Raw genomic sequence first — 13,307 nt, forward strand, 5'->3', positions numbered from 1 at the left:
TTCCCTGTAAATGCAGACTGTCGTTCAGTTGGTGCCACCTAGTGGTCCCTTTTGTGATTTCTGCTCTCACGTTAAAAGACTTTTTTCTCCTCTGCATTTGTACAGGGAGTCCAGTTGGTCGGAAAATGAGCTCGCTCAGCGGAGGTGTGTCTTATTTACATCTGCCCCATTCTGGCAAGCAGGCTGATTGCAATAACACAAATCCTTCTCTCCAGATCTTGCAAACAGGGCTTTTGTACATTTCAGACCCTGCCTGCTGACAAAAAACAAGTAAACCCTGCTTGGGACAAGGAGCTCTAGTCAGCTCTCAGTACCTAGAACCCTAGGGTTGGAAAAGACCTCACTGAGTCCAGCCCCTTGCCCAAAGCAGGACCAACCTCAACTAATTCATCCCAGCCAGGGCTTCAAAACCGCTAGGAATGGAGATTCCACCACTTCCGTAGGTAACTCCTTCCAGTGCTTCAGCACCCTCCTAGCGAAATAGTTTTTTTCTAATATCCAACCTAGACCTCCCCCACTGAAACTTGAGACCATTGCACCTCATTCTGTCATTTGTCACCACTGAGAACAGTCTCTCTCCATCTTCTTTGGAACCTCCCTTCAGTTAGTTGAAGGCTGCTATCAAATCCCCCTCCCCCTCGTCTCTTCTGCAGACTAAGCCTAAATCCCTCAGCCTCTTGTCTCCTCATAAGACATGTGCTCCAGCCCCCTAATCATTTCTGTTGCCCTCCACGGGACTTTCTCCAATGAGTCCACATTCTTTCTGAATTGGGAGCCCAGTACTGGATGCAATACTACAGATGTGGCCTTGCCAGTGCCAAATAAAGGGGAATAATCACTTCTCTAGCTCTGCTGGCAATGCTCCTCCTAATATACCCTAATATGCTGTTAGCCTTCTTGGCTACAAGGGCACACTGTTAACACATATCGAGCTTCTCATCCACTGTAATCCGCAGGTCCTATTCTGTAGATCTGCTACTTAACCAGTCAGTCCCCAGGCTGTAGCAGTGCTTGTGACTAAAGCGTAGTACTGCCTTTAATGTACGGTCCAAAGAGTGTGCAACTGGTGGGAAAGACAAGGGAGCCGAGGTAACATCTTGTATTTGCCTGACTTCTGTTGGGATTGGTCCTGCTTTGGGCAGGGGACTGGACTTGATGACTTCCTGAGGTCTCTTCCAGCCCTAGGCTTCTATGAATGACACACACTTTCGAGCGACACACACAGAGCTCTTCTTCAGGTCACTGCAATAGCACTGTGAACAACTGGAGAGAGGCTTTCATTGGGGTCAGTGATGTAACAAAGGGTGCTGACCTGATGGAAGTTAAGAAAAGCTGCTAAATTCATATGCTGTATTTGCTCACCAAAGCCTGCCCCAAGGATTAGTCCTTAGTCTAGAGATGCTGTGGAAGAAAGACAAGCATTTATAAGGGCAGCATGTAGGACACAGATGTTGGAGTCCCAAAATAGCGGCTATTTGTTATTTGGTTTTTCATAGTTTGTTGGGCAGTTATGCCTTTTTCTATCTGCTGGCTTTTCTTAACAAATGAACAGTGTAATACAGCTATCTTTTCTATATGTGTCTTTATAACATGCCCATCACTGGGATATCTGAGTGCCTGGCGTCACATACAATATATCACTGGTGGTGGTAGTGGTGGTGATGGTGGTTATTACATAACTCTTAAATAGCATTCGTCATCCATAGATCTTAAAGTGCTTTATAAAAGAGATAAGAATCACTATCCCCATTTTACAAATGGGGAAACTGAGGCACATACAGGCTTATTGCTGAATTCAGCACATTTGTTTCCACTTCTGTTTCTGAACTGACCAAGAGAGATGTAAGATTTTCTCAGGTACATTTGCTATTTGAAATTATCTGACACATAACGTGTTCAAATAACCATGATCTGTGGCTTATTGAATGCTGTTTGTTGCATATATTTGATAATTAAGCTTTGGTGTCAGTTTTAATTGGGCATGTAAGTCACAGGCTGTTGTTTCTAGTCATTGAATGGATGCATGTAACTCTTAAACTCGGGATTCAGATGCAATTATTAACAATTATCAGTTCAATGTATTTAGAAAATTCTCTGGTATTAACGTAATATTTGCCATTTCTGAGAATATTCCTGATATTAAACACTTTAGCTTAAAATAATCCCTGAAAGTGGTCAAAAATGAGTGTCAATTAAGGCCATTTTTATTATTTGTTTATGAGATGGTACACAGTGCTACATTTTATGTTTTATGTTGTTTGCATCAAGGCAGATTATTCACATGGTAGGTAACCTGTTCCTTGCAAAACCTCCCATAACATGTGCTGTCTCTGTATGTTTTATTACAGAGAGATAGCTCAGTGGTTTGAGCATTGACTTTCTAAACCCAGGGTTGTGAGCTCAATCTTTGAGGGGGCCATTTAGGGATCTGGGACAAATCTGTCAGACCTGGTCCTGCTGTGAAGGCAGCGGACTGGCCATGCTAACCTCTTGAGGTCCCTTCCAGCTCTATGAGAGAGGTATATCTCCATATATTATATTATATTACTCTCCGCATATTCAAAAACCCCAGCGTAGTGAGAGGAAGTCACCTTGCTGGGAAGCTGGAGTTGTAGCTATCTCACACACCCTCCTAGCCAGTAAGGAGGCAGGAGCTGTTTTTAAGGTGCTGCAATATTTCTGGTCCAGATTTGTCCATTCAGTTCCAAATATTTTCACAAAACAAACCTCTAATATGGAAGTTCAGTTCAAATTCTATTTTTGCTTGTTTTTTTAAACAGTGAGCTAGAAGGTTTCATTGAAGACCTGAAGAAGGACTCTGCCACCACCAACAAGATAGTGACGTTGAAAGATGTTGAAGAGGGGGCTTTTCTTCTGCGGCAAGTGGGAGAAGCTGTTGCCACCCTCAAAGGTGTAGTTTCTCTTTTATTTTTTGGATTGATTGTTCTAACTCTTGGGAGTGATGTAAGTTTGCATCTTGATCTGAGAACTAATCTTTTCCTTCTTTAAAAACACTAAGGCTACGTCTACACTGGCATGATTTTCTGAAAATGCTTTTAACTGAAAAGTTTTCCGTTAAAAGCATTTTTGGAAAAGCGCGTCTAGATTGGCAGGATGCTTTTCCGCAAAAGCACTTTTTGCGGAAAAGCGTCCGTGGCCGATCTAGACGCGGTTTTCTGCAAAAAAGCCCCGATCGCCATTTTTGCGATAGGGGCTTTTTTGCGGAAAACACTACTGTGCTGTCTACACTGGCCCTTTTGCGCAAAAGTCTTTTAGGAAAAAGACTTTTGCCCGAATGGGAGCAGCATAGTATTTCCGGAAAAGCACTGACGATCTTACATGAGATCGTCAGTGCTTTTCTGGAAATTCAAGCGGCCAGTGTAGACTAGACAGCTGGCAAGTTTTTCTGCAAAAGCAGATGATTTTGCGGAAAAATTTGCCATTCTAGACACAGCCTCAAAGTCTTGTGAGGGGGGTTCCTGAGTATATGGCCCCTGTGTCCAGGTGGGTATGTAACTTGAATACACATGCATGCATCCAACTCTTTAAATTGCATGTCACTTTCTCTTGAACATGGTGCTGCTTGTTTTTTCAGGTGACTTTCCAACATTGCAGAATAAAATGCGGGCAATCCTTCGCATTGAAGTGGAAGCGGTGAGGTTTCTGAAGGAGGAACCCCATAAACTAGACAGCTTGCTGAAACGAATCCGCAGCATGACTGATATCCTTAGCACGCTGAGGAGGTGAGTTACTTTTCAAAACGTTGAATGGTTCCAAGCAAGGAGCACTGCAAGGCCTTTTCCCATGCAGGTCAAAAGGATTTCAGAGTCATGACTTGTTTATAGGATTGTATGCATAGCCCCTCCCTGGAAGCGTAGCTGTTCCCTCCCAGCGTGTGGGTTGCGTCCTGGGTTACTTTGTAGGGCTTGGTGACTCCTCAATGTTCCAAGACACAGGATGCTGCCCTCGAGAAGGAAGATCAAGCAGTGTAAAAGCCTCATACATAGGGGAATACAATAAATAACCCCCTCCAGCAAAGGCATAACAGTCCAAAAATAATAGCGTAACAAAGAGAGGGCCTTCCTGGGACTAGGAAAATAGAGGAAGGGTTAGGGTTAACAAATTAATTTACGAATCAGCCAGTTCTCCTAATGTTTGCCAACCCTCAATGCCCTCGTAGGCATCTCTCTGAGGCAGAGGGTAGGCTGATGTTGAGTTTCCTGGGACAGAGTGTTGCAATGATGTGGCATTTGCCAGCTTAGACAAAAGTCTCCCAAGTGGGGTAGGGTCCTCTTCTGACTCCAGCTGAGTTTGCTATTCTCTGGTCGGGAGACCTCCTGGAGTCTCAGGTGCAAGATTCTCTCTCTCCTACTCTACCGGGTGCTGGTCATTTCAGGGCTGGAACTGCCTGATCTTGCAGTTGAAATCTTATGACAGTGAAAAATCTCCCTTAATATGGAGTGGGAATCTAGCAGGAACATCCCGAGCTGTGCTGTGTCTCTGATTCCAAACTAAAACTGAGACTAAACTCAGTCCTTTGATGTGTTCAGGCTAGCCAGGGGCTGTGTAGCTCTGTCTTGCTGTTGATCTCATGAACGTCTTGTCCAGAGAACACCAACAAGGCTTTCTAACCCCTCTTGTTCCCACCCCTGACTCCAACCATGCTGGAAAATAAGGCGGAAGGATCTTGGTAGCCATTATTGTTATTGTCCCAAGTCTAGGACAGCCCCTAAAGGTTCAGTCTGGAGATCCGAGAGCAGGGGGTTACCTGTGAGTTCCTTTTAGAACAGCCCAACAGCTTGCCAGATCATGATGTCAGTCATTCTATATACAGCCTCTGTCTAAAGCAGCTACAGTATTCTAGGAGACCCTAACTAGGTTGGGTTGAATTCAAATGTGCTGACCCACACACCTCTGATTCTTGGGGACATTTGACTCAGGAGCCACACAATGTGCATTTGTGCCCATCTCTAACTTAATCAGTTATTGACATTTTACACCTGGGGTCTCCAACCTTTTTAAGCACAAGATCATTTTCTGAATTTAAGTCAGTCCAGGATCTACCTCAAATGCAAATGCCCCTGCCCCCTTTCTCTGAGGCCCTGCTCCACCCCTTCTCCGAGGCCCCATTCTTCTCACTCTGTGAAGATGGGGCACAGGGGAAGGAGACAGAGTGACATCAACAGTCCCCCTGCCTCTGAATCCCCCACTCTGCACAACAAGCAGGAGGCTCCCAGGGCAGCTCTGAGGCTCTGGGCAGGAGCAGGCGGGCAATGCAGAGAGGGGCAGCTGAAGTGCTTACCAGCCAAACCAGTCAGGATCACCTGTCAGAGGCTCCAAGATCTACCACTAGATCCCAATATACTGGTTGGTGACCATTATTCTACACCAATCTTTGTTAGATCAGGTACTGTCTGAGTACACAGCATGAATCCCTCAAAACATAACACTAAGAAATAACATTTCTTGAAATGCCATAGCTCTTTGAATGCCAAAGCATTGCTTCCATGATGTTAGTGTCACTAACAAATTTGTACAAGAGAACTAGACAAAAATGGCAAATGTTTCTGAGTCTGCCTGTGAGTTCACAGAGTTCTGTACTGTGGGCTTTGGAAATGAGAGATGTGATAGAAAAATACAAGCTGTAGGTGAGATTTTTTTTCAACAATTTTATATAATCATTATCCATGTTTGTCAGAAAACATGAACAGCAAACATGCTAACTTTGTGAGGCAATGAGCACTGAATTTTCTTGCCAATAGCCAGCACCAAGGGAGTCAGAGTATTTTAATAACTGTCTGTGCCGTAGCAAAAGCTAAATTAAACATCTGCTTTGTGTGTGTGTGAGAGAGAGAGAAACAAAGAGAGATTAATTTAAGGATTAGGGTTGACATCTTTATTCTAGAAAATATTTTAGAAGAGATATTCCTGTATTGGCAGAAGGATGGACTAGCTCATTCCACCTGTCTTTCCCTTTCTCTTTTCTCTGATTCTATCAATCATTGAATAATTCTGCCATGCTTACATCAGAAAACACCTACTACCTTTTAATATCTAGTTTCCTATCACTTGAAAATTACCACATTGATTTCTGTTTCCAGCTGAGTGAGACAAAAAAGCGCATCCAGATTATATCCACTGAAGTTATTTTGTGGTGTATGACTGGATTAACTATATTCTACTTTAGTAAATAATGAATGATGATGTATGTGACTTGTTTTAATAGACATGTTACAGAAGGCCTGCTAAAGGGTGTGGATCCTTCACAAGCTATGCAGTACACTGCCATGGAAAAGGCAACAGCAACCGAAATGCTGAAAAATCAAGAAGAGCTAATGTATGTCCATGGATACCCCCAGCAAAACACAGGAGAGTTACAAGGGTCCTCAGTCAAGTCAGAAGTTCTACCCTTCTCTACAATGACAGTTCATCATGTACAGAGCTCTCCTGTAGTCATACATCCATCTCAGCACTCTGCAGCACTGGTCCACCATGCCCAGAATTCACCTTTGGTGACCAGCCATTCTGTAAGTTTGTCAACAACAAGCCATCATACCTCCACCATGCCAGTCACTGCACCGGAGTCCACAGCAGCAACTCAGCAAGCACAGACTTCTCCATCACCACAGATCAATGGTACCGTTATGCAAAGCCTTTTTATTGAAGAAATCCACAGTGCAAGTATCAGGAACCGAGCTGTATCAATTGAGGTACCGTGTATTCTCTTTTACCAAAGATACTCTCTCTGGGCCCAAGTTTGACTTTTCTGGGATCTGCCAGCATGCATTTGAGACCTTAGGTCGGGTTTTCAAAACACCAGTGGAAATGGGTGTCTGATTTTCAAAGAAAAATCCATGAGATGATTCCTTACATACTTCTGAAAATCTAGCCCCTTATTTTGAACCAAGACAAAATATTGTGATATTTAAAAAAAAAAAAAAGAAAAAACCATAAACAAACAAAAAAATCCAATGAGTTGCCATTTCTGAGTGCTCTGTTGACCCTAAAGAAATGACTACTAGAGCCAGGTGATTGCTTCCTTTTAAATCCCAAACTGAAAAATGGTGTTAACCAGGGTGAAATCTTTAAGTCCCTTTCTATTATTGCTTGGCCATTATAAAGAGACTCGGGTAGGAATATTTGGAGAGTGGTGTGTGAGAGGCTTTTTTTAAATATAAAAAAAAATATGGAAGTGCTCACTAGGTCCTCAAACCACCATGAATTTGGGGATCTCTGTAGTGCAGATGTGGAAGCTGAGGCATAGAACCTTACCCAGAATATCCAGCAACTGTGTAGCAGATTGCAAATCTCTTGCCTCCCAGTGGTATACTTTAATTACTGGACTGCACATGGACAATACATTTAGATACTTTTGCTATTTTTAAAATTTTCCTTTGCTCCTTTAAATTTTAACCTTTTGGGGGCTACCTTTATTCTGGTTTATACAGGGCCCACCAAGCACAACGAAGTCTTCATTCATGACTCCCTGGGCTCTATGATTATGCAACAAATCAATGATAGCTTTCCTATACTGTTTGGGTAAATGTTCATGCCTGCAGCAGTTCAGAAATAAACCTATAGGAAGGCAAAATGTAAGTTTTCTCGGGCTGATTTGACTTGCAAGGAGTGTTCTTTAGAAAACAGAAGTGCTAGCTCAGTTCTGGAGGCCAACACAGCAGAGGTTTGTAAGATGTTGAAGAGTGTGCAGTGAATATTTGATATGAGGTGCTATCCAGCAGGAAGCAAACAGAACTCAGAAACTTCTCTTACCTCACAGATCACCAGGACTGAGAGAATCTAACCATACTTGATACATAATGTTTCTATTTGAAGGATTAGAAGTACCATACTAGAGACCGATGACATCAAAGAGTGCTAACTGAATGCTGTACTACTTCTCTTTAGAAAGCAGAAAAGAAATGGGAAGAGAAAAGACAGAACCTTGATCACTATAACGGAAAGGAGTTTGAAAAACTCTTAGAAGAGGCACAGGCCAATATTATGAAGTCAATTCCTAACTTAGAGATGCCTCCACAGGCCACAACCCTGCCAAAAGTGGAGGCAGTTGACAAGTTAGAGGTTTCAGGTAAGATGAACAATGGTGAACTGAGGGTTTACATCTTTGAGAAAATTAAATGAGAAAAACTGTTTTTAATTGAAATGATAGTTTAAGTTTATAGATTCATCTGTGTCCTCGCCTTTCCTGTGAGACAGAGTGGGGGACTATGGCCTTGAAAGCAAGGCCACTGTAGGGGATATAAGAGGGAAATGCAAGCAACGATCCCTGCAAACTGTGTGTTGGTGCAGCAATCTTGTACGTACGGCACAGGTCAGAATCCCTGCTGCTCAGATCTCTTTGGTGTGGCCCCAGAAGGGGTGTGGTGTGGCCCTTTAAGAATTTAATCTGCTCCCTCAGGACCGAGCATTTGTGGCCCCCAACTCCTCGCTGTGAAGAAGTTGGGAGCATTTCCAGCTGAAGACATGGTGGGGGGTGGCCCTAGGATACTCCTTGTGGCAGTAGCTCAGGAGAAGGACCTGGAGGGCTCTGCCATGTCAGCTCAGGGCAGTGGCAGCTGCAGAGCTGAAGCCAAATCATGCCAATGCATCAAAGTCCCCGCAGCCCACCTGACTGGCACTTGGTTTCCCGGGCACAATGGAAGTGGGAGCAGAGGCTGCTCCAGCCAGGAGTGGGAGGGGCCATCTGAAATCCCTTGCCTCAAGGAACGGCAGTGTGACAGCCTTCCCGCCCCACACATAGACCCTGGCCAGACTCCTCAGGCTGCTGTTGCAGATCGTATTGCCTCCTTCTGGGACCCTGCTAATGGTACGACTGTGTGATATGGGGGAGCCACCTTAGGACAGCCCCACCTGTGCATATGTCGACACTTGAACACCCACCCCTTCACCCTGCCCACCTGTGTGAAACTCCCCTGCATGCCCCTCACCCTTCACACATAAACCCCTTCATACTCCTCACTACAAATCTGTACCCTGCCTATCTACAAACCCCTCATCACAGACATCCTTCGACATACATCCCTCATCACATGCCCACACAAACAATGCCACATCCTGTGCGCAGTCCTCAACACGCACTTGTGTGAGCATGTGAATGCATACACAGTCCTCCTTGCACACCTCTTACAGCCCTCCTCCATTCACACCCTCCCTCATCCCACACATTTACACATCCCTCTGCAAAAATGTAGTACTCAGTGAAATATACGGCTCAGTATTTAAAAAAAAAAAAAAAAAACCAAACCCCATGTAGAGAACACTGAATGTATCCTTTGAATATATAAATAGAGTAAGATCAAAGATGAGTAGGGAGATTATAATTCCTCTAACACATCTTGCACCTCTGAGACCTTCACCCCAGCTCCCAAAGGCCTATAGTCGCTGCTGGTCTGTACAGAGTCAGAACTGATAGCATCATTCGTGTCCATGTGGATGACTCTACCATGGTGTGGTGTCTGTCAAGAAGTAGTAATCAGAGGGATTAATGAGACTTGTCAGACTTTCTGTAATATTTTGGACACAGGCTCTAACAAACCTCCTGAGATATCATGTCTGGTCGGTCAATAGCCTCTCTTCCCCTCAGAAGAGAGACCCCAATCACTTTGTTTCTTCTTGTCAGATGCTGTAACCTTAAGGCCCCTCTATCCTTAAATTCTATGAATTGGAATATACTACACTGTGGATGAGTCCACGGACAGACCCACACAGTTAATTGCACCACTTTTAAATTCCACATAATGCCAAGTATCTACAGTGAGGTGTACCTAGCAAGGTGTATGTCGTCAGCAGCACATGGATTTTTTATAGGCGGTACATTCAGATGGGCAAGCTGTGAAAGACAAATCCATTCCTGAAATTTTTCAAAGTTTAGGGAGTGTTTGTCTCATCTAAGATTTTGGTACAGCCCATATCTGGATATGAATCAGCTGCAAATTTCTAATTCAGACATTTATATAAACTTCTACAGAATTATGGAGAAGTGCTTTCAGAACTACCCCTCTGTGTCAGGCTCCTCTCTAACACAGAAGTTTGTGGCAATTGTTGGTTTTGAACATTTATTAACATGAGAGCTTCATAGTAATGTTGGAAAATCACTGCACAGTTGAGTGACCGGACTGGTTCAAAGAGCATTAGCTTGTGTAGTGAATGGCACAACACAGAAAGAATCAGAAAATAAATATGATATGGGTGCACTGAGCTGTGAGCCTATGACAATGTCTGAGAAAGTGCAAATGACAATAACAAAGAGGACCTTTTCTTACTCACATATTTGGTTAATCCATTTCTAGAATAAGATTCTATAGGGCATCCAGCTGGCAGATATGCAAAGAAATTTGATGAAATGATGGGACATCGGCCTTCTGTTTTGCATAATGAATCCTATAATATTTACATAACTTAAGGGAACAACAAAGCTTTTCCTTACTTAATTCCCTGATTAAACATTTCACATACCACCCAAATCTCCTGCAGGTCAAAAAGTTTCAGCATTCTACTGCCTACTCATGGCTAGAAAAATGAGTGACATATTGGAAGAGAGAGACCAATACTTTATTAATTCAGTACACAGAGTATGTAAACAACCTATTAATAGAATGCTTTGTATGCTCTTACCCAGAGCACAGATGGATCATGTTGCTAGAAAACTGGTCTTGATTGCCCTCCAACCAAGAAGAGATTAGGAAGAAACTGACATATTTATTTCTGGAGAACTAAGGGTAACATTTTTAAAAAATGAGTGCCTGAAGTTAGGCTCTTACGCCTGTATTTGTGCAGCTGAATATGTGGCCTAATTTTCAAAACTGCTGAGCTGGCAGCAGCTTCCACTGGAGTAAATCATTTACCTCTGTGTCTAAATTTGGACACAGGAGCTTGATTTTAGACACCCATTTTTGAAATCTGGGCTCTATGTATTTTTGAGATTCTTATTCAGTATTCTTTGAAACAGTTGTGTCTGATTTTTCCAGTGGTGATACAAAGCTTAATCATCATTCAGTTCTAATCTTTCAGTTGTTGCAATATCTGCTGGGAAAGAATTGACGCAAAAGGTGTCAAATTTATTAACATGAGCAGCAATTTTGAGTGCCCGAATGACACCCACGAGGGGCCTAATTTTTCAAAGAGGTGAGCATCTTCTGAAAGGCATGACCTGTTGAAATGTCTCTTATTAAGCAGCCCAAATCACTAATCACTCTTAATAACCTTGGCCAAATTGAATTGAGCTGTTTGCCCTGAGTCTCCTCTGCACTCTAGCAGCATGATTCAAGGCTGTTTCCTCAAAGGTTAATAACATGAAGATAAAATAACAAAGAAAACAGAAGAACACCCAGTTTCAGATTTTTACCTAGTGTTATGCCCATGCAGATACTCTTACAGCCTCTCCCATGCAAGGAGTGGGGTAGAAGTTGAACTGACAATAACGCTTTGTTCATGAGATGCCAGGTGGTGCCTGTGATGGAGTGCAGGTGCATTCTCTCAGTTTTTCCTCTTTCTGGTTCTCTGACTCATTCCTTTTTATGTTCCAGTTTAATGGAAAGCACTAGTGGAGGTTACACAGTAGAAATCAATCTGCCTCCATTCCTTCAGTGCTTCCTGTTCTTTCTTCACCCTTATTTTCAGTAGTTGCAAGGAACATTTTGGATGCTAGTGGTTAGTATTGTTGCCTTTGTAAGGCTGGCAGATTGGACAGGCCTGTGAAGGAGCTGAGACTTCCACAGGGCCTACCATCAATTAGTTGTAAGCATCTATGAATGGAAACCCTGTGTGGTTACAAAGTTGGATAACAGACACCTATGCACCTCCAATCTGCATCCACAAAAATGATACACAGATACTCATGGATCTAAAGCAGATATCCATGAATTTGCGGGGTTCAAGATACAAAATTCATATCTGCATCTGTAGCCACAAAAATGAGCCGAAGATATCTGCATCCACATTGATGGATATGGATATGAAGCAGATATCCACAGATTTGCAGGGCTCTCTCTATGAAGCCAAACTGCTAAGTGTCAATGTATAGGGGATGAGAGAATGACTCTGATTTCCTCAAGCCTGGGATTCAAGGAAGTCTCTTAGTTTCCCTGGCAGAAGTATACACAGATTTCATTACAAGCATACCTAATGGTATGTGCTGACAAGAGAAAAGCTCTAGTGCAGGAGAACCTAAGCCCCAGGGACCTGATGCAGCCCCAGGCTTGCCCGTATCCAGGCCTTGAGGCTCGGGGCTCCCTCCTAGCATTGGGGAGCCCACTCTAGTGAGGTGTGGGGTTTTTTTTGTTTCTCACTTGTGTGCAGCCCCTGACTGATTTTTCTGTGGGTCAGTGGCCTCCAACCTAAAAAAGGTTCCCCATCGCTGTTTATCTGGAAGTTGACTTTTGTTGTGACGCTGTGGGTCACAGCCAGATGACCGGGAAGGGGCAGACTGGCTTACATAATACATCAGAACAGTTCTTTAAGTTTAACCTTTTTTGAAGAACATTTGAGCTAACGAGAACAAAGACAAGGCTAATCACATTAGAAAAATAGGCACTGCCATTGTGAATTAGCTCAACCTCTGCCTACCCCAGTATTCTGTGTCTCACAGTGGTCAGTGTTAGATATCTCAGAGGTAGGCATTGAATTTCCGTAATTGACACTTATGCTCCTGGGGAAAGTTCCTTCTCGAACCCCAAGCAGCTTGCAGTCCTCAACGTGAGATTTTTAACTCTCTTCTGTGACTGATTTGGTTATATAATGGCCATCTAGTTTCATTAAAATAAAGCTTGTAATAAGTAAGAAAAAAGCCAGACATACTCCTTTTAAATAAGACTGAATCATGTTGAAGCCATGAGCTGGGTAACTTTGACAAGTTACAGTGGGGAGGTCTAGGTTGGATATTAGGAAAAACTATTTCACCAGGGCTGTGTCCAGACTCAGGGTTTTTTTCGAAAAAAGTAGCCTTTTTTCGAAAAAACCTCACCTGCGTCTAGACTGCAGCCGCATTCTTTTGAAATTAAATCGAAAGAACGCAGCATTTCACGAGGAAGAACGCCTTCTTTCGAAAGTTCCTCTTTCGAAAGAAGGCATTCTTCAATGTAAATAGGGCTTCTTCGAAAGAGAGCATCCAGACTCACTGGATGCTTTCTTTCGAAAAAGCAAGCCGCTTTCTTTCGAAAGAGGCTTGCAGTCTAGACATAGTCTAGGAGGGTGGTGAGGGACTGGAATGGGTTACCTAGGGAGGTGGTGGAGTCTCCATCCCTAAAGGTTTTTAAGTCCTGGCTTGACAAAGCCCTGGCTGGGATGATTTA

The 13,307-nt window shown here is 43.3% G+C and overlaps 1 protein-coding gene across 18 annotated transcripts in view; it reads left to right on the forward strand.

Moving 5' to 3' along the window:
- Positions 1-13,307, forward strand: part of KIAA1217 (KIAA1217 ortholog) — a 549,474-nt gene that overhangs the window by 520,590 nt on the left and 15,577 nt on the right. For all 18 annotated transcript variants that reach the window (XM_075922523.1, XM_075922529.1, XM_075922524.1 and 15 more), the window contains 4 exons: positions 2,781-2,911; positions 3,596-3,743; positions 6,227-6,710; positions 7,906-8,086. In XM_075922523.1, coding sequence (XP_075778638.1) covers positions 2,781-2,911; positions 3,596-3,743; positions 6,227-6,710; positions 7,906-8,086 — 944 coding nt within the window. The remainder of the gene's footprint in view (positions 1-2,780; positions 2,912-3,595; positions 3,744-6,226; positions 6,711-7,905; positions 8,087-13,307) is intronic.

This window comes from Pelodiscus sinensis, chromosome 2 (assembly GCF_049634645.1).
Source record: "Pelodiscus sinensis isolate JC-2024 chromosome 2, ASM4963464v1, whole genome shotgun sequence".
Lineage (NCBI taxonomy): Eukaryota > Metazoa > Chordata > Testudines > Trionychidae > Pelodiscus > Pelodiscus sinensis.